The sequence below is a fragment of the Lissotriton vulgaris genome, chromosome 2_1 (assembly GCF_964263255.1).
Source record: "Lissotriton vulgaris chromosome 2_1, aLisVul1.2, whole genome shotgun sequence".
Taxonomy (NCBI): Eukaryota; Metazoa; Chordata; class Amphibia; order Caudata; family Salamandridae; genus Lissotriton; species Lissotriton vulgaris.
In genome coordinates, this window is record NC_141687.1 from 1,063,018,305 (window position 1) to 1,063,038,693 (window position 20,389).

General features: G+C 46.0%; 1 protein-coding gene across 2 annotated transcripts in view; it reads left to right on the forward strand.

The window, feature by feature from the left end:
- KMT2A (lysine methyltransferase 2A) overlaps positions 1–20,389 on the forward strand; it is a 1,431,261-nt gene that overhangs the window by 165,242 nt on the left and 1,245,630 nt on the right. For both annotated transcript variants that reach the window (XM_086956712.1, XM_086956713.1), the window contains exons 4-5: positions 6,770–6,947; positions 17,556–17,790. In XM_086956712.1, the coding sequence (XP_086812838.1) occupies positions 6,770–6,947; positions 17,556–17,790 (413 nt within the window). The remainder of the gene's footprint in view (positions 1–6,769; positions 6,948–17,555; positions 17,791–20,389) is intronic.

The window sequence follows — 20,389 nt, forward strand, 5'->3', positions numbered from 1 at the left end:
TTTTTATTCTTATCATGTGGTTTGACCTTTTGGTCATTTACTATATGATTTTTAATATACTGATTAAAAATATGCATTTTATATAAACTGCCATTTTTTCGATTATTCCTTTGACCACTGGTTTGGCTTCATTGTTCACTTAAGTCTTTTGATGGCCTAGGATTTTTTCTCACACCTGTTGTTACCCTGCCCTAGGAGTCTATATATTAACACTACCCAGGGGGTCCTTGTTGTTCTCACTTGTTTACCTCCAACCCCCCAGCCTGCCATGTTCGTTGCAGAGTAGCCAGGCTAACTAGTTTACGTTTGGACCCTCAAAACAGGTCGACCATAAGCTTTTCCAATTCAGTAAAAAGAATCGGGGGATCCGATAGAAGGATGGCTGCGTTGAGTATAAACACCGGGGCAGGATCACCATTTTAATCAACGCGATCCTCCCGATAAGGGATAATGTTAACTCCCTCCCGCCAGAAACGTACCGACCCTTTCAAGCCCTCCACTACCCTGTTGATATTAGATGCCAAATATTGATTGGTGTGGTCTGCTAATCTGACCTCCAAATAACTGAGTGCAGACCAGTCCCACCTCTAGCAGGTCCTCATCCGGGCAAAGAGCCAATCGTCCCAACGGAACCAACTTGGACTTCCCTTGGTTGATTCATGAGGGCGACACACTCCCAAACCCCTCCAAGATGCCCAGTAGCACCGGCATTGCTGCGCTGGATCACTGACATACACCAGGATGTCGTCTGCATACATGGATACTACATGATGAGTCTTGCCAATCCTGATCCCAAATGGTGCCATCCTTGCTTGGAGATCTACTGTCAGTGGTTCCATCGGCACGGTGAAGAGTAACTGCAATAGCGGGCACCCCTGCCTGGTGCACCTGTGTAGTCGGAAGGCCTGAGACACTAGCCGCCCCACTCTAATCCTACACCAAAGGGGATGATGGACGGAGCGTTTGAGCAAATCAAACACTCACCTCCAGTCAACTGATCTGGGTTTAATCTATCACCATTCTTTAGCTCACTCCACCACCCCAGTTCAGACATGGCCATATGCAAATCAGTCTGACCCTGTGCGTCATGGGAACAGTCCAGCCCGAACTGCAAAGCCATGCCTTCCCTTGACCGGAAACAAGCATCCTGGGACCGGTTTCGGATTCATAATCCTCATCAACGAGGCTATCTTGAATCCAGTGGTACAGTGAGCAAGGGACCCACGTCTGGGCATAACCTGCCAACTTAGGGCGAACAAAGCAATACCAAAGGGGATGATGGACGGAGCATTTGAGCAAATCAAACACTCAACCCGATTTTGGGTTTTCTAACCGAGTCCTGTCTTAAACTTCAGTGTTCCCGCTATAACACTAGGAATACCAGAAGGATATAAGATGGTTAGACTAGATAGAACCACGAAAACGAGGGAGGAATTGCCTAAAGATGGAATTCAGATCTCCATTTTGGATCAACGCGAGGATGCTAACATGGAGGTTCGAGGCATGTGGGCTGCTGAATTCATATCTGTGCATAGATCACCGCCTAGTGTTGGGTCTGGATGATCGCACATTGTTGTCCTGGAAGAGTCTTCGAAGTATCACGAGATGGGTGGCTCCTCCCCTGGACTACAGTGCGCATGGGCATCGACGCCATCCTCAGATTGTTTTTTTCCGCCATTGGGTTCGGATGTATATTGGTTCCCTCTAGTCGGAATCGATAAAAAACTTGAAGGCCAAAAGGTCTTTAGTTTTCTTCGTCGGTATAGTCTTGCGTTCGGTGCCTAATTCTTCCAGCTCGGTTCCGAGCCGGATTCCAAACACCCGCGTGCTTCCGGCGCAGAGGGCCCAGTCGACGCCACAGACCCTATCCGGCGCTGGTGCCCCCCTCGAAACCGAAAGTGCGCATTACTTTGGTCGGATCCAAGGCCTCGGATCCCTTGGCGCCAAAGAAGCAGAAGGGTGTTGTCGATCCGATGGCACAAGTCAAGGGCGTCGAGACGAAGTCTGCCACGCCGAAGACAAAGGTCAAGGTGGTCGAGCCGAGTAAATCGGCGCCGAAGACGGTCGACACCAACAAAGGACTCGGTGATCCGAAGGTTCTCGAGACTCCGCATCAACAGGACGAGGCCAGAAGCGGCGCAGCCCTCGAATCCACGCCTGGTGCTGGCTCAAAGGATCCCGTCGGATCGATGCAACCGTCCGCCGCTTTCACCAAGCAAGTGACTGACTCCCTACAGCGCATCAAGGAGAAGGCCTCGGCTGTCGGCCCAAGAGATCCTCCACCTTCGAAGCCGGTCGAGAAACCTCGTCAGCGTGCCCGAGAAGGTGTCCTCGGTGTCGAAGTCGACGACGGTGATTCCCACCTTGAAACATCGGCAATCTTCATTAGAAGAACAAGAACACTTTATTGATGCCGAAACGGGCAGACTTTCCCTCCACAAGCGGAAAATTGCCCCGGAACTGCCGATGGAGTCCTCAAAAATTCCTTTAAAGAAAAAGGACTCTACTTCGACTCCTGTCCTTGTGGAACCACTTTCTCCACATGCCCATAATGTCTCGCCCACTTACTCTGACGTGGACGCTGGGGAGGGCGATGATGAGGATGAGTACAGCTATCCTGTCTACACAGACCCTGATGATACCAATGAACCCTGGGCTGCTGGTGCTGACCCAGGTGATCCTCATTCTGCCCCAGACACTCAACTTTATTCTGTGAAGACATCACTTACAGAGGATTCAGCAGCGTTCAATGCCCTCATGGAACGGGCGGCTAAGAACCATGACGTCCAGCTCCATGCTGACCCCAATGACGTGGATTTTCTTTTTGATACCTTTTCAGTCTCAGAGAGAACTGTCAAGACTCTGCCTATGTTAAAGGGTGTCTTAAAACATGCTGGGGAAATATTTAAGGAGCCTACCAGAGCCATGGTGATAAACCCTAGGATTGAGAAGAAGTATAAACCAGCGCCTACTGATCCTACTTACATCAAAGGACAGTTGCCTTTGGACTCTCTTGTTGTTTCAAATGCCCGGAAGAGGGCTAATTCTCAGACAACCGGTGATGCTCCTCCCCCAGACAAAGAATCTAAGGTGTTTGAGGCATCAGGGAAAAGGGTGGCAGCCCAAGCGGCCAATATCTGTTGCAGCACCTGCCAGACGAATACAAGGAGGCAGCTGAGATGCTTATTCAAGAGGGGAAGCTAATATCCAATGCTTCAATTAAATGTGCACTAGACGCGGCTGACACCGCAGCCAGGGCTGTCAACACTAGTGTCATGTTGAGACGACATGCCTGGCTCATAATCTCGGGGTTTAAGCCAGAGATACAGACCACCATTCTTAATCAAACAGTAAATACAGGTGATGGACAGAATGTGGATCAATGTCACACATTCACCCCAGTCCGAAGATCTGGGCCCAAATCCATCGTTTTTTTGCACTCCACACCACCCTGGGTTAGACAATGGCGATATGAAAATCAGCTCTGACCCTGTGCCCCATGGGAACAGTCCAGTCCGAACTACAAAAGCCATGTCCTTCCCAGAACGGAATCAAGCATATCGCCATTGTCTAACCCAGGGTGGTGTGGAGTGCAAAAAAACGATGGATTTGGGCCCAGATCTTTTGACTGGGTTGAATGTGTGACATTGATCCACATTCGGTCCATCACCTGTTTTGTTTGCAATTGCCGCCAGACGTGGGTCCCAGGCACTCCACACCACTGGAGTCAAGCTAGCTGGGCTGATGAGGTGTTACCTCGAAACCGGTCCGGTCCTCGGATGCTTGATTCCGTTCTGGGAAGGACATGGCTTTTGTAGTTCGGACTGGACTGTTCCCATGGGGCACAGGGTCAGAGCTGATTTGCATATCGCCATTGTCTAACCCAGGGTGGTGTGGAGTGCAAAAAAACGATGGATTTGGGCCCAGATCTTTTGACTGGGTTGAATGTGTGACATTGATCCACATTCGGTCCATCACCTGTTTTCTTTGCAATAGTGAGCAAAAGAACAATGGACAATTTAAACCAGATCTATTGACTGTTCGATGAAATTATGATTTATTCAGCATTTCGTCCATCATTTGTTCTTTTTAGTACAGTTTGCCAGCAGCAGTATTTTTTCTGCATACCTGTATATGCCAAGAATTACTGTTAGTATGTCATGGCCAGTGGCACACTACATTCTTACCCATGCTCACTTTACACTCGCACTCCATCATTCATTCTCACTTACGTGCACTTCGTTCACTCTTATTCACTATGTTGCACTCACTCCTACTCACTGACTCCTTCATATTTACTGACACTCGATCATTCTGACTCCCTACCTGTCACTGACACACTCATATTCAGATTCTCACTCCTCAACACATGCTGACACATACAGACACATGCTCATGAACACATTCTTGCACACAAACACACTCTCACCTACAAGAAGGCACACAACATATATTTAAAAACTTTTTTTTATTTACATCAACTGTAACTGGCGATCTCGTTCTAGCTCTTGGTGTTACATTTTTTTAATTAAAGTAATAGTGAATCATAAGCTATTGTTCGCTATTAGTATAATACAACATGGGCTGGAAACAAGGGTGGAGCCCCTGTGGCCATTACTGCAAGTCTCCTCACTATTTATGGCACTAATTTGGTTACCTCTGAGGCCAGGGTCTCAAAGGTATTGAAAGGAGTGGCAAGAGGCAAGCCAGGGCTCGCAGCTGCGACCCCTGGCGGCCCCTAAATAACGTCCATGGTTTTTCTCATTTTCTTGGCTAGCATGCTTCAAACCATGCAAATGTTTTTTTACTCATTTTCTTGCTTAGCATGCTTCAAACCTTGCAAATGTTTTTTTTAAAAGTTAGACTTTGCGATACTGCCACCTACTGGTCAATTTCTTTTATCATCAAATGACCCAAAAAGGCCCTGAAAATGACAGTTTTGGATTAACAGCGGTTCGTACAGGAGAGCATGCAACACATAGTTAGCACATACGTTTGGTACTCCGCCTGCTCACGGAACTTTGCAGAATTTGACTGAGTTTTCAGGTAACAGTGGAATTTCAAAGAGGGAAACTCTGCAAGCTCCGCCCTAGGCCAATAAAAGACATAATTAAAAAAGCACTGGCATAGCCTATAGGTTTCACCTTTGGGACCTTATAAGTGTTTAGCCATGCAACAGTTAATGTTGTTGAACCAAGGATATTGTGCTGGATAACTAAACACGTATAAGGTCCCAAAGGCAATACCTATTGGCTATGCCAATGCTTGTTTATTTTTCTTGCTGGTTTCCCTGCCCAAAGTAGGGGGTGTAAACCAGGGGCTGCCACTAGCAGCAGTGGCTGGGGGGGATCACCTTACAAAGGGGTGATTATCTGTGCTTTCAGGCAGTGCTACTTGGCATGGCACCCAGGCAAGATGCCATGTCGACTTTGTCGTTTTCTCTCTCACAGGGGCATGCAAGCTGCAAAGGCAGTGAATTTGGTCCCCATGAAGGGGGTCGAAGGGGACCCTCATAAGCTCCCAGGCCCTAGGTACTCAGAGTATCGTATACTAGGGACTTACAGAGGGAAGAAGTGTAAATTCGGGACTTTTGCTTAGGGAAGGAGCACAGGCACAGGGCCTGGTTGGCAGGGATTCTGTGCACTACATTTGAAGCTGTATCAAAACCAGGCAAAAAGTGGGGGGCTAACCATGCAAACGAGGCACATCCTCACAGTTGCCAGATTTTTTTTCGCATTCATTCTTTGTAAAATGAGTCTTCTTGTTTTGTTCAGTTAATGAAGATCCCTTGATGGAGACAAAAACGATACTTACCTGTAACAAAAGTTCTCTATCAAGGGTATGTTAGTTAATTAAATCCATAAACAATCCTCAGTCTTACTCTATGGTGCCAAAAAATTGGAACTAGAGACATTTGAGTCTGGTGAATCAGTGTGCACTCATACAGCCACTGCAAACATCTCTGTTTAACCTTATATTCACATGTTTGATTCCTGGCTGGTCCACTCAGTTTTCCGTCTTCCTAAGTTCAATAAAAGGAGTGTTTATTGAGTTAGTTAGCAATAAACTGCTGATTATCAGGTAATCCGACAAGGACATGTTCGCGGCTCTCCCACCCCCCTTTGTATTATGCTGATTATCAGTGCCAGGATAACTATTTGGGTGAGTGTGCATTTTACAAATGCATTTGTCTTGTTCTGTTTCTATCCTCTGTCCCTCAGTACACTGTCAAAACATACCAGGGTATTGTCTCTGTCTTGCATGCAGGCATTGTGGTAGTTCATGGTCATAGCTTTGTCTTCGTGGGAGAGTGCATGCCTATGATACTATTGCCCTTTCCTTTTGTCACTGTTTAATGTAAATGAAAAGGTTATTACATATCAAAGCTGCTTTTTATTTGTAAAACCATTCAATTTCATATTGCGGTCAAATTATTTTTTTTAGAACATTTTCTTATGAGATAAAAAGCTGAACACAAATGTTTCCTTTACACAGGCATTCTGTTTTTTGCGTTGTGGAAAGATTTTCTCTAAAAAATATTATTCTGGATTTGCATGTGGGGGGCGGGATTGTCACTATTTATGAATTTAAAGAACTGATGTTTCAAACAAGTGTTTTTTTATCTGTATACATATGCCTAATGTGTAAGCCACACTCCTGAGGAGGTTGGCCTTGCTGTGTACAGTGTGAGCAATTTGTAAATCAAACAAAAGTGAATATTTTTTAATATTGGCTCTTCTCGCAATAATTGCCCCTCTCACTTTTCCAGAGTCAAGAAAGTGATTCCTCTGAGACTTCCATACGAGGTCCTCGTATCAAACATGTCTGCAGGCGAGCAGCTGTAGCCCTTGGTCGCAAGCGAGCTGTGTTTCCTGATGACATGCCCACTTTGAGTGCCTTACCATGGGAAGAGAGGGAAAAAATCTTGTCTTCCATGGGCAATGATGGTGAGTTAAAATGATTGTATTGATAGTAGCCTTTACGAACATCGGTTGTTGCTGCTTCAGGCCTCTACAAAGGTGTTTCATGCTTCATCCCAACACTTCAGTCTTGTCATGTTTGCTTAATACCAGAGTGTGGTAAGGCAAACTAGAAGGTCCAGAGGGTGCTCCAGTTGGTTTCCACAACTTTGTAGAATGCCATCTGCATGGTGGTGTGGCACATCTTGCCAAAGCTTGATAGGAACGCAGCTTATTTTGTCACTAAATTGGACTAGGTTCCCAATATGTTAAAGCCGTTAGCTCAAGACCTATAATCACATCTTAGAGCAGCCCAAGTGGGTATTTTAGTCTCACCATTGAGCGGTTGGCTGTTCGGATGCATCCTACTAGTTCGCACGAAGTGTATTCACGAATGGCACGAAAGGCTATATTACCTTTTGAAATATAGAGCTTTTGGTCACATTGTTTTGCAGCGTGAATCTTTCTGGATTCACTTTGCTGTGCATTCTGCCATCTAGTGGTTGGGTCCGGAATTGTAGTCCTTTTTGTTTTTTTCCCCGTGGCCTAGGTGGGCGTCGACGTAACACCATTTGGTTTCCTCCGTGACGTCGACGTGCTTCCTCCGGAAGCTCCCACCTTCGGTCTCCATCTTCAGATTCTTTTTTTTCCACCGTTAGGTCTGGATTGTTACCGAAGAGTTCCAGAGTTTTTGGAAGAGTAATCAAAGAAAAGAGAAGAAAATCAAAGATTCAGCTACACCAGACGTCAGGTAACCGGGACAATGAGGGAGAAGTTCTCGACCGAGATCTCGACGTTCAACGGAGAATGCGCTCACAGGGGGTTCACTGAGCACGGGGATGTACAAAACACCTTTCAAGTTCTGCACCATTTGCCACCACAAATACGCCCAGAAGGACCGGCATCTAGTCTGCAACCTCTGCCGACCACAACAGTGAGGACTGCAACGTGTGCTCGGTTTTCACACCCGACACCATCAGAGTAAGAGAGAGGCAGAGAAGGGCGAACCACTACATGCAGGGGCCACCTCCATTGCTCCAAGACTTGGGCCTCTCCAAGTGGAGAGGAAGAAAACATCGCCGAAGGACCAGAGGACTGCACGATCATCGAGGTCCATAAGAAGACGTCGAAGGAGGTAACGGAGTAGTCGACCCCTAGACACTCGAGCGACACTTGAAAGGGTGAAGCTAAAGCCCCGAGCAACACTCGTAGGAGTGAAGCAAAGATTTCAAAGAGAGCATTGGTGCCAGAAACACCCGACGAAGGCAACAGCAACCAAGGACAGTCAGCCGAGCGGATCCTTCGAAAAGGACTCCCAGACGGCGAAAGCCCACGAAAAGTCCAGGAATACACGTATAAACCTATCTCGACGACTGGCTCGTAAAGCCAATGCAAACAACACATCCAGCTGGTCATACTAACACTGACAAAACTAAGTTTCTCAATCCATTGGAAAAAATAGTCAACAGAACTGGAGCGAATCAAGATATTCTTAAGGGCGGAGATGGACACCATACAGCCGAAACTGTTCCCCAGCAGGAAGAGAACATTGGCGATACTGAAGGAAACAAGTCATTACCGCAAGGGGCAAGTTCAGACCGTGAGGACGGTGAGCAAGCTGATGGGAATGATGGCGTCATGCATTCACCTTGTCCAAAATATTCAACTACACATGAGACCATTCCAGGAATGGATACAACAGCAATCGTCACAGGCAACAGGGAGTTGGGAATATCTAGTGGTTGTCACACACGCAGTGCATCAGGAAATAGCGTGGTGGAACAAGGAAAACGTGTCACAGGGCAAACCATTCACACAACCAACTCCAACAATGACCATCACAACCAACGCCTCCCAGCTGGGGTGGGGCGCGCACATGAACAAACTCAAGGTGAGGGGGCTATGGTCGCGGCAGGATGCGGTCAAGCACATCTACTACCTGTAACTAAAGACAGTGTTCCTGGCCTTAAAAGACTTTCCGAAGGAGCTGTACGGGAACAGGGTGTTGATCCAAACAGACAACACCACAACCATGTTCTACATCAACAAACCAGGAGGAACACAATCAGTAGCACTATCAGGGCTAGCACAGGAAATATGGACATGGGCCATTCCACTGAAAATAGACCTAGTAGCAATACATCTCCCGGGGAAGGACAATGTGGAAGCAGACAGACTCAGCAGGCAGACATCAGCATCACACGAATGGGAGATCAACCAACAGGAAATATAGAAAGTATTCCGGAAATGGGGTACACCGCAAATAGACCTATTTACAACACACCAAAATGCAAATGCCAACACTTCGCATCCAGACAAGCAGACCATCGGTCACAAGGGGAATGCGCTTATGGGTAAGTTGGTCAAAGACATTTGCATATGCTTTTCCCCCGATACCACTGATACATAGGGTACTCTTCAAATGCAGGATCAGCAACATGTCGCTGATACTAATAGCACCTCAGTGGGCCAGACAGTCATGAGTCTCACAAATAGTAGAGAGGGCGCATGCACCAGCACACAGATTCCCAAAACGAAGGGACCTGTTCACAATGCAGAACGGAAGGGTGCTACACCCTGAGCCAGAGAGCCTCAACCTAGCAACATGGCTCCTGGGGACCTAGAGTTTGCACACCTCAAACTGCCGGCGAGCTCATTGGCAATGCTCAAGGAGGCAAGAAGACCTACCACAAGGAAATGCTACGTAGCAAAATGAAAAAGATTCTCCGAATGGTGCATTTGGGAGCAACTGCAAAGGAAGATCACAAAGTCAACAGTACTAAAATATTTAACACATCTACTGCAAAGTAAACAAAGCTACACATCCCTAAGGGTACACTTAGCGGCGATAGTGGCTAACACAAGAGGAGAAACATGGAAAAGTTTCTTCACCTCCCAAGTAGTAAAAAAATTTGTTGAAGGAACTAAGAGAATCTCACCTCCAAACAGAATGCCAGCACCAGCATGGAACCTGAACGTAGTGCTAACTCAATTGATGAAGGCACCATTTGAGCCAATTCACAAGTCTACACTGCACATGCTCACGCTAAAGACCGCCTTCTTAGTGGCTATCACATCATTACGAAGAGTAAGTGAGTTGCAAGCGTTAACACTTCAAGAGCCCTACCTACAGATACACAGTGATAGGATTGTAAGGAGAACAGACCCACACTTCATGCCAAAGATGGTATCTCGGTTCCACATCAACCAAACAATCCAAATACCTAGTTTTTCCCAAAAACCAACCACAAGCACAGAAAGAGCGCTGCACACGCTGGACGCCAGGAGGGCTGTGATGCACTATAATACCACCAACCCCGGCAGTAGCACCACATCCCCTCCCCCACACTCCTGTAACATAGACACCTATACACTTTCAGTACCCAGTCCCAACTCCACTCCCAATCCCACGCTAGACATGATTATGTCCCCTCTCCTCCAAATCAAAGAAGATCTCCTCACCCTCAAAGAGTTACTCTTCAAAGAACCCAGACACCCCCTACCTACCACCACTCCCCCCCCCCCCCCTAACAAATCCCCCACCCATCCTACTCATCCTATCACACAAAACTTCCGACACTGGACCTTAATCCCCGCTCGCAATCCCATCAACCGCTCCCGACGCACCGTCAATCCACTTTCGGACCATGACATACGCACCCTCCTCCGCTCATATGACCCAGTTCCCCAAAACAACCTAGCCACCACACACCTTTCCATCCCCACGATTCACCCTAACGCCCTTAGGCACCCTACTCAAAAGAACAGAGGCTCTGTCCCAAATAACCTTAAAAAAGTCCCCCTCATTCTAGAACCCTCTACCACCCCCTGCACCCCAAGGCTCAAATGCATACTTCTCAACTGCAGGTCGGCCCCTAGAAACTCCTCTGACATCGCTGATCTCATCAAAACGCTGGACCTTGATCTAACCATTCTGACTGAAACTTGGTTAACTGAATCTTCTACACCTATCATGGATATTCTAGTTCCCCCCCAACTACCACATCATTAGACTTGACAGGTCTAGCAAGACAGGCGGTGGAATCGCATGTTTTTTTAGGAGCAACCTCTCAGTTACTAGAGCCACCTCCCCCTCTCTCACCTCCTGTGAATACATCTGCCTAGATGTCATCAGCGAGAGCAAACCTGTGTGCTCTCTACACGTCATCTACCACCCACCTGGGGACAACCTCATCTTCACCCAACAACTCATGGACACAATCTCATCCAATTCCGGTCGGCAACACACTCAAATTTTCCTTGGTGACTTCATTCTCCACTGGAACGATCACAGTGACGCGGTGGTAAATAGCCTCAAAAATTACCTCAACGCTCTTGACCTCACCCAAATCTGCAACAGCTCGACCCACGATAAAGGCTCTATCCTCGACCTTATCATCTCTAAAGATAACTCTACCCAACTTGGATCGATCCAACCCTGTGACTGGTCAGACCACCACATTATCACATTCTTCATCAATGAAAAAGTTAAATTTAACCCGGTTCTACCCACCAAATCCAAGGTCTGGAAAAGGGACCTGAAGAAACTCAATCCAAACTCTTTACCTTCCCACAGCTGCAATCTCCTCCTTCCCTCTACCGGTGCTCTGGACGTTCAATCTTTGACCGACCACTACCTCAACTCTATGACTTCTATAATCAATGAGGCCGCCCCCTTGCAACTGAAAAGAGTCTCCACTAAGAAAACCAACCCATGGTACGATGGTAGACTCAATGAAGATAGACGGGCCATGCGAATGGCTGAGCGCACCTGGAGATCAGCCCCTTCGGCACTGCACCTTAAAACTCTGAAGGAATAAAGAAACGCCTACTTCAGGAAAATCAAGCGCACAAAATCAGATTTCTTCAGCCTTCAGCTCAACCAAGCAAAAAACCGACCAAGAAAACTGTTTGAACTAATCAATACACAATCCAAGGAACAACCCCAACTATCGCATAGCACAATAGGCGATATTCCATCCTGTGAAGACTTCTCTGCTTTCTTCAATCTAAAGACTGATAACATAAGGAAAGATCTCCTCAATGACGTAAACCTTTACTCCAATCCCCACAGCATAACACCCACTGAACCAAAGAACAATGCTGCATGGTCATCCTTTGACACCTACTCGGAAGAAACAATTAACAAACTGCTCACCACATTGAAACCTTCCAATCACCTCACAGACCCCCTTCCTGCTAACGCTGTAAAGGACTTCATCCCACTACTCCTCCCACTATGGACCAAAATTATTAACAGCTCACTTCAACAAGGACGCATCCCCGACTCCCTCAAAGTTGGACAAGTCACACCTATACTCAAAAAAACAACAGCTGACCCTACTGACCCAAACAATTATCGTCCTATAACCAACATTCCTACCCGTGCCAAACTGTTGGAAAAATGCGTACAACTCCCAACTAACGAGAAACATTGATCGGTTTGACCTCCTCAACCCTCATCAATCAGGCTTCCGAGCAGGGCACAGTACTGAAACTGCTATTACACACATAATTGATTACGCCCTCCAAATCCTAGATCAAAACGATACCTGCCTCCTCATCCTTCTTGATCTATCCTCAGCATTTGACCCAGTCAAACACGAGAACTTACTCGAGTTGTTAAACTCCAGAATGGGTCTATCTGGGACTGTTCTCAAGTGGTTCACTTCCTTTCTACATAACCGGTCTCAGAAATTCAAGAGCAACAACTTGATGTCCCCACCAGTGCCTGTAACATTAGGCGTCCCACAAGGATCTTCCCTATCTCCAACATTGTTCAACCTGGTCATGGAACGTCTCACCACCTTGTTACAAGCATCTAATGTACACTTTCACATGTACGCAGACGACACCCAACTATTCCTGAAATTACAATCCCCCAATGACACCAAACTACTGAACTCAACGCTCAGAAACACACAATCATGGCTTGCCGATAATCACCTCAAACTCAATGCTCTGAAAACTGAGTTCCTTCTGATCTCACCACCCGTGAAAAGCTCCACCTCTCAAACCTGGCTTAAGCACCTAACTGCACACCATGTCCAACCTACCATCGTGGACTCCGCGAAATCTCTAGGCATACCACTTGACTCCAATCTCAACATGCAACGGCATATCAGCAAGGCAACTAAGGGAGCTAATTTCCAAATCAATACCTTGAGGAAACTTAAACCCTTCCTCCCAGCCAAGGACTTCCAAATTGCAGTACAAGCCCTAGTCATACCGCGCTTAGACTACGGTAGCGTCTCCCTCTGCGGACTCCCCCTATCTACAACTGCCCCCCTGAGAGCCTCTTTGAACGCTTCAGCGAAACTTATCACTGGATCAAAAAAACACTCACATATTTCCCCTGACCTAAAATCCTTGAACTGGCTGCCTTTTGAGGCCAGAATACATCTGAAAATTGCATGCATGACTCAAAGAGCTATACACCACAGCTCACCTGGCTACCTCACTCAGAAGCTGACAATTTCTGGTGGCTCAAGAACCACTAGAAGTACAAAGAATCTTCTTCTGAAACCTCGTAGATTCTGGAAGAAAAAAACATATAAACGTTCCTTCTCAGGAATGGCACTCCACTACATTCTTTAAGAAAGAAGTGAAAGCTATCCTCATGGCTAAATTCATGTGAACTTGTACCTTACTTTGGAACTATTTGAGACTCCTCACTATTTGTAATATTCGTTTTTCAGACTGTCTATTTGTATTATTAGTTTAACTGATTGTTTATGCTCCCTCTTGTATCTACCCTATTTTGCTACTCATTTACTACCTTCAACTATCCTTCGCTCAAAAGCTTAATTGCTCTCTTGTTTCTCCTACCCGTTGTTGTAAAGCGCTCTGATATCTGCAAAGATCTTATTCGCGCTATATAAAACTCTCAAAGTAAATAAAAATAAAAGTGCAGAAAGAGAAAGCAGCTCTTTGTTTCCTTCGCCAACAGTATTTTGGGACGACCTGTTACCAAAAATACCATTGCACAAACCATACAACTATGCCACAAGCAAGCAGGGCAACTGTTACAAGAAGCAGCTCATGCTCACTCAACAAGAAAGAAAGGAGCAACAATTGTGTTTCTAGTTAACACACCAATACAAGACATTTGCCAAGCTGCAACATGGTCTTCAGTGCACACGTTTACTAAGCACTACTGTATAGATATCCAAATGGACAAAGAAGCGCAAAGTGGGACAGAAGGTCTTACAACACATATTCAGTAACCAGTGCTCATCTTCCACCCAGCCACCATAATAAAGACAAAACGCTACAAAGTCTATGCACAGCATAGTGAATCCAGAAAGATTCACGTTGCAAAACTTATAGGTTTGAGGCAAGTGGGCTGCTGAATTCATATCTGTGCATAGATCGCCGCCTAGTGTTGGGTCCGGATGATTGCACATTGTTGTCCTGGCAGAGTCTTCGAGATAGGTGGCTCCTCCTCTGGACTACAGTGCGCATGGGCATCCTCTCCATCCTCAGATTGTTGTTTTCCGCCATTGGGTTCGGATGTACTTTCGTTACTCGGAGTTCGGAAATAAATGTATAGCTTTCTAAAGGCCAAAAGGCCTTCGGGGCGTTGGTATTGTATCTTCGATCGGTACCAACAACTTATTCCTGTTCTTTCTACTCAGGACGTCGAATCGGGCCGCGTGGCCTTCTCTACACCAGGGCCAATCGTCAATGGAACGAAGTCCTTTCAAGCGATGCCCCAACTGTAACTCTAAATACCCACACATTGATAAACACCCAGTCGGTAATAAGTGTTTATCTCCTGAACACAACGAACAGGAAATATCTCAGGTTTACAATTCTAAACCAGCACTACCAATTCAAGGTCCTCCCTTTTGAAGTGACAACAGCCCCAAGGGTGTTCACCAAGTGCCTAGCGACAGTAGCTGCACACCTCAGAAGACAGCATATACATGTCTATCCATATCTGGACGACTGGCTAATACAAGCACAGTCAGCCCAGCAATGTGCCAGCCACATGTTGCGCACTATTCACCTCCTGCACAGTCTAGGTTTCTCGCTGAACTACAACAAATCCCATCACCAACCAAATCCTGCCAGGATAAACAGCATCCAAACGCTCATCCAAAAGTTCAGGCCACAACACTCACTCCCAGCCCGAGTGTTTATGCGACTAATAGGCATGATGGCCTTGTGCATCTTCATAGTCCCTCACGCAAGACTACACATGCGTCCGCTGCAGGAGTGCCTAGCACGGCAGTGGAACCAGGCTCAGGGACAATTAAACGACCTAGTGTTGGTGACCAGTCGTGCATACAACTCTCTGCATTGGTGGAAACCACAAAACATTTGCAAGGTGCGACTGTTCCAGGAGCCTGTACCACAATTTGTGCTAACAACGGACGCATCCCTGATAGGTTGGGGAGCCCATGTTCTCCACCACACAGTACAGGACCTATGGACCACACCGCAGAAGAAACTACACATCAACCTGCTAGAGCTGATGGCAATTTTTATGGCAATCAAAGCTTTCAAAGTACATCTCTGCAACAAAACCTTGTTGATCCGGACGGACAACATGACTGTGATGTACTACCTACAAAAACAGGGAGGAATACTCTCCACAGCTGTTGGATCTGGCACAAAAAGTGTGGAAGTGGGCCATCCAAAGAAACATTTTTCTCATGGCGGAACACCTCCCAGGCAAGGACAATCAGACAGCGGATCTGCTCAGCAGACACAGCCAGCAAGTGCACGAGTGGGAGATTCACCCCTCAGTGCTTCAACCATACTCCCAACAGTGGGGACAGCCAGAAATAGACCTGTTCGCCACAAAAGAAAACGCAAAATGCCGGTCCTTCGCCGCAAGGTTCCCACACCCGCAGTCTCAGGGCAATGCGATATGGATGAACTGGTCAGTTAAATTTGCATACGCTTTTCCACCAGCACCGTTGATACCGCTGGTGGCACGCAAATTGCGCCACCATTCCATGACGCTAATCCTAGTTGCTCCAACATGGGCAAGGCAACCGTGGTACACCACGTTCCTAGAACTTTACGTGGTGCCCCATCAAAGACTACGTCTAACACCCAGCCTCTTAACGCAGAGCCATGGAGACATTCAGCACCCAGATCCGCAGCAGCTGAACCTTGCAATCTGGCTCCTGATGTCCTAGAGTTCGGCTACCGCAACTTACCTCCGGACTGCATGAACATTATCAAGGAAGCACGAAAGCCTACAACAAGAGCTTGCTATGCGTCAAAGTGGAAACGTTTTGTCATTTATTGTAACAACAACGACATAAACCCACTAGACGCGTCCATTCAAAATATCATATGCTATCTTTTGCACTTACACCGCTGCAATCTAGTCTATACGTCTATACGGATACACTTAGCAGCCATAGCCGCTTACCTTCAAAACAGGCAGCACCTTTCATTGTTCAGAGTGCCTGCAATTAAGGCATTCATGGAGGGCCTCAAACTAGTGATTCCCCCAAGACACCCACCTTCACCTGTCTGGAACCTAAACGTTGTTTTAACCAGACTGATGGGACCACCTTTCGAGCCATTACACTCCTGTGAGACACAATTTTTAACATGGAAGGTGGCTTTTCTCGTAGCCATTACTTCGCTTAGAGTTAGCGAGCTGCAAGCCCTAACTATTCAAGACCCATTCATTCAAATTCACGCAAATAGCGTTGTGCTTCGGACAAACCCTAAATTCATGCCCAAAGTGGTATCACACTTCCACATCAATAAACAATAGAACTGCCAGTGTTCTTTCCAAATCCAGTCAGTACCTGAAAGAGCCCTGCACACACTGGATGTTAAAAGAGCTCTCCTATATTACATAGACAGGACAAAAGATTTCAGGAAGACAAAACAGTTGTTCGTTGCCTTTTCACCACAGCACAAAGGTAACCCTATTTCAAAAAATGGTTTAGCTAGATGGATAGTTAAATGCATCCAAATATGTTACATTAAAGCTAAACGTACTTTAACAGTGCCCCAAGAGCGCATTCCACACGCAAAATGGGAGTATCCATGGCTTTCCTAGGGAACATTCCTCTAGAGGAAATATGTAGAGCAGCCACATGGACAACCATACATACATTTACAAAACTCTACTTCGTAGATGTACACTCCAAGCAGCTGTAGGACAGACTGTTCTCAAAACTCTTTTTCAGACTGCTGCAGCTGGCACAGGTAGCCACCGCTAAGGGAGAGACTGCTATACATTCTATGCACAGATATGAATTCAGCAGCCCACATGCCTCTAACGGAATATGCTACTTACCAGTATGCATCTGTTCTTGGCATGTAGGGCTGCTGACATTCATATCGCATCCATATTCAAATGCCAGACTGCTGCTGTAATGCAAATGCAGCCTACACAGTGCTCTTCTAAAGGACAGTAAGTCTGCGTTATACCTGAAAATACAACTCAGACCTATTGGGTTTGCAAATGTGTATGTTATTGTTTTGAGGGCCATTTTCCTTCAGCAGTTATGGGTTACTTTTTCCTCACTTTCCAAGCAGTATGCAACAGTGATGTGGTTCTTTGATGTTCAAGGGGAGCATTTGCTATACATGTAACTTACCCTCTTTTCTTAATAGATAAGTCATCCATAGCTGGCTCGGAGGATGCAGAGCCGTCCACCCCACAAAATAAACCCATGAAGCCAGTCACCAGAAACAAAACTCTGGCGGACCACCCTGTGAAGAAGGGAAGGCGCTCCCGGCGCTGTGGGCTGTGCCCAGGATGCCAGATTCCGGAAGACTGTGGGCTCTGCACAAACTGCCTGGACAAACCCAAATTTGGGGGGCGAAACATAAAGAAGCAGTGCTGCAAGTAAGTGTCCTTTTTCTTCCAGGATTAACTACCACATGCTCAATTCTACTTCCTGACTCCAGCCTTTGAGACAGCTTTACTGCCGTTAGATCTTTGTATTATCTGTTAGTAAAATAAGAATCTCCATAAACACTTGTCTTTTTGATGAGCAGTTTTCTGTACTACCACTGCACAATTATGTCACATAAACACTTTGAACCATCACTGTTTCTCCTCGTTCTGTTGGTCAGCAAAGTATATCAGCTGCTTCTGCTATACTTGTTCTGTGTGTGAGGGAGCACTTGTACCGTAGGCGATCTGTATGTGATGGACGTGTTCACTGTCACTACCTGTACCAACCCTTTTCAGTGTGGAAACTAGGCCTGATCAACTTCTGTACCTGCCCAGTGTGCGTAAGTTGTGTCATGGTGCTCTGTGTTCTGTGTGTGACGCAAGCTTGCAGTACAGCTGGAGTCTATACTTTCCTTGAGGACTCGTGTTTTCTAGGCATTCAGGAACTTTTAGCTCCGAGGTTGTAATAAGGTGAACGAGAATTCATGATTTAGAACGTATATGATTTACCTCTATATTAACATGGAAGGGGAGAGCGGTTCTAAAGACCCATTCTTTAGTTCCCCCCTAGACTGACATTTAACACACCGATAAGAGAATAGGGCACCTATTGCATGTGGCCACCTATTTTGGGGCAGATGTGATTCTGGGAAAAGCAAGGCCCTAATCCAGAAATGTAAGCATGCTTGATAATTGGGCTTCCCACACCTTGACTCATTTGAGTCGATGTGGGCTCAAACACAACCATGTGGGACAAATATATATATATTTTTTTGGGGAAGAAGTTTTTCTTTGTGTGCCAGAGGGTTTGTGAGGTTGAGCTCATAGGTTGCCTGAAGACTGCGTTGACATCCTGATTTTCATCTTCCAGATGCCAACAGGTAGGCATATAGCCTGTCTGTCTTAGCCAGTATCCATAGCACGTATCTAACCAGTGTGTGGGATTTTTTTAAAGGTTAGAGATAGATCTAAACAAGTGGTGTCTTATACTGAAAGGTGCGCTTTAAATCATCATTTGGGTATCCCAGTTTCATATTGATTTCAAATGCTGTCATGTTTGAATCAGCTGTTCATGGAACAGGTTCAACTGCACTGCAGATGTGCCCTACATATTAGGAAATATCCTGTTCCGGCAAGCTGAATTGACCGTAAAAAGAAAATAATAGGGCATTCCTAAAAAAAAAGATGGTGCTTAAATAGATGAGAAAAGGACAGGGACGTTAACAGTGAAGCACACCTTTTGTATATGTGATCAGTCAAACAAGACCACTCCCACAGAGATATTGGGCATTATTGCCTATTGTTTGCAGAATTCCGTCTTCCTCTTTTTGTCCACTTAACTTTTGTTGCTTGGGTGGATAAGAGAATGAGCACTGGGCATCGTGTTTTCTGCAGATTATTAGTTTATTACTGTACTTGATGTTACTATAAAAGCCACTTGAGCAGGGCGATGAGGACACAGGAGAAAAACAATATTGCCAGAAGAGGCTGCACTAAGGAAGGCACTATTTCGTAAACATGAGTTGAAAATTCTTCCAGTATTGATAAAATGCTAAATGATGGCAAATTTCCATCTGTTGAAAAACTGCAGTGAAAACACGACTTTTTGTGAAATGTTGCATGCTTCTCAAGGGATCTGTTTCCACATTTCTCAGAGAATTGTACTGGCGATGTGTTTGTTTTGTTTGAGGTTTCAAATTAGTCAAGAGTTGGTTGTATAATGTTTTATGCAAAAGCCTCTGGTCTTTTTTGCATATGATTGTACCTCTGTTAGATTAGATTAGCAGTTTATAAAGCGCCTGGTTACTCCAATGGAGTGTCCCTCTCTATGAATTCTTCCTCCAGATCAGAAGTGGGAAGCCCCATCCACTGCCTCAACACCAATCAGCCTGTGATGCCCTGAAAAAACAAGTTTATAGATTCTTGTGTAACAGCCCTTCTGAAGACTGCATCCGAAGGTCTTGTGGCAGTTGGTTCCATAATTTTGCTCCTAGAAACCGAAACGAGTAACTCCCAACTGGGCTCTCTGTATTTTAGGAATGGTCAGCCTGGCAGTACCTGTAGACCGGAGGTTCCTTTTCGGTCTATACGGGGTGATTAAAGGGACTAGATAGCTAGGGCCTTTCTGTGAGAAGTTGGCCCGATATGCAGTGCTCACTATTCTAGTGATCACTATGCATCAGTCCAAACGACCCTTATGGTGATTGGTTGTAAGTCAACCTTAGACCAGCTATCCTAGTAGCGTGGATACGAGCAGTCTTCGGGCTAAACTCTAGAGGGCGTGTTAAGCCAGCTGTTATACCATCACATACCCCTTGAACACCAAGTGAAAGGACACCACACAAGTGTTATGAAAATAAACAGTGTATTTATTTAAAGTCACAACAGCCTTGTACTCTTTGTGAGGCCAGGGTACTAAGCACACAACAAAATCTTAGGAAAATACTTCAAGTGCACAATCTATACAAGTGCCCGAGGGCACGGAAAGTTAGTGGTCTCGGGCGAACCCGATAAGGTAAGTCGGAAGCGATAGGGACTCGGGACCCTT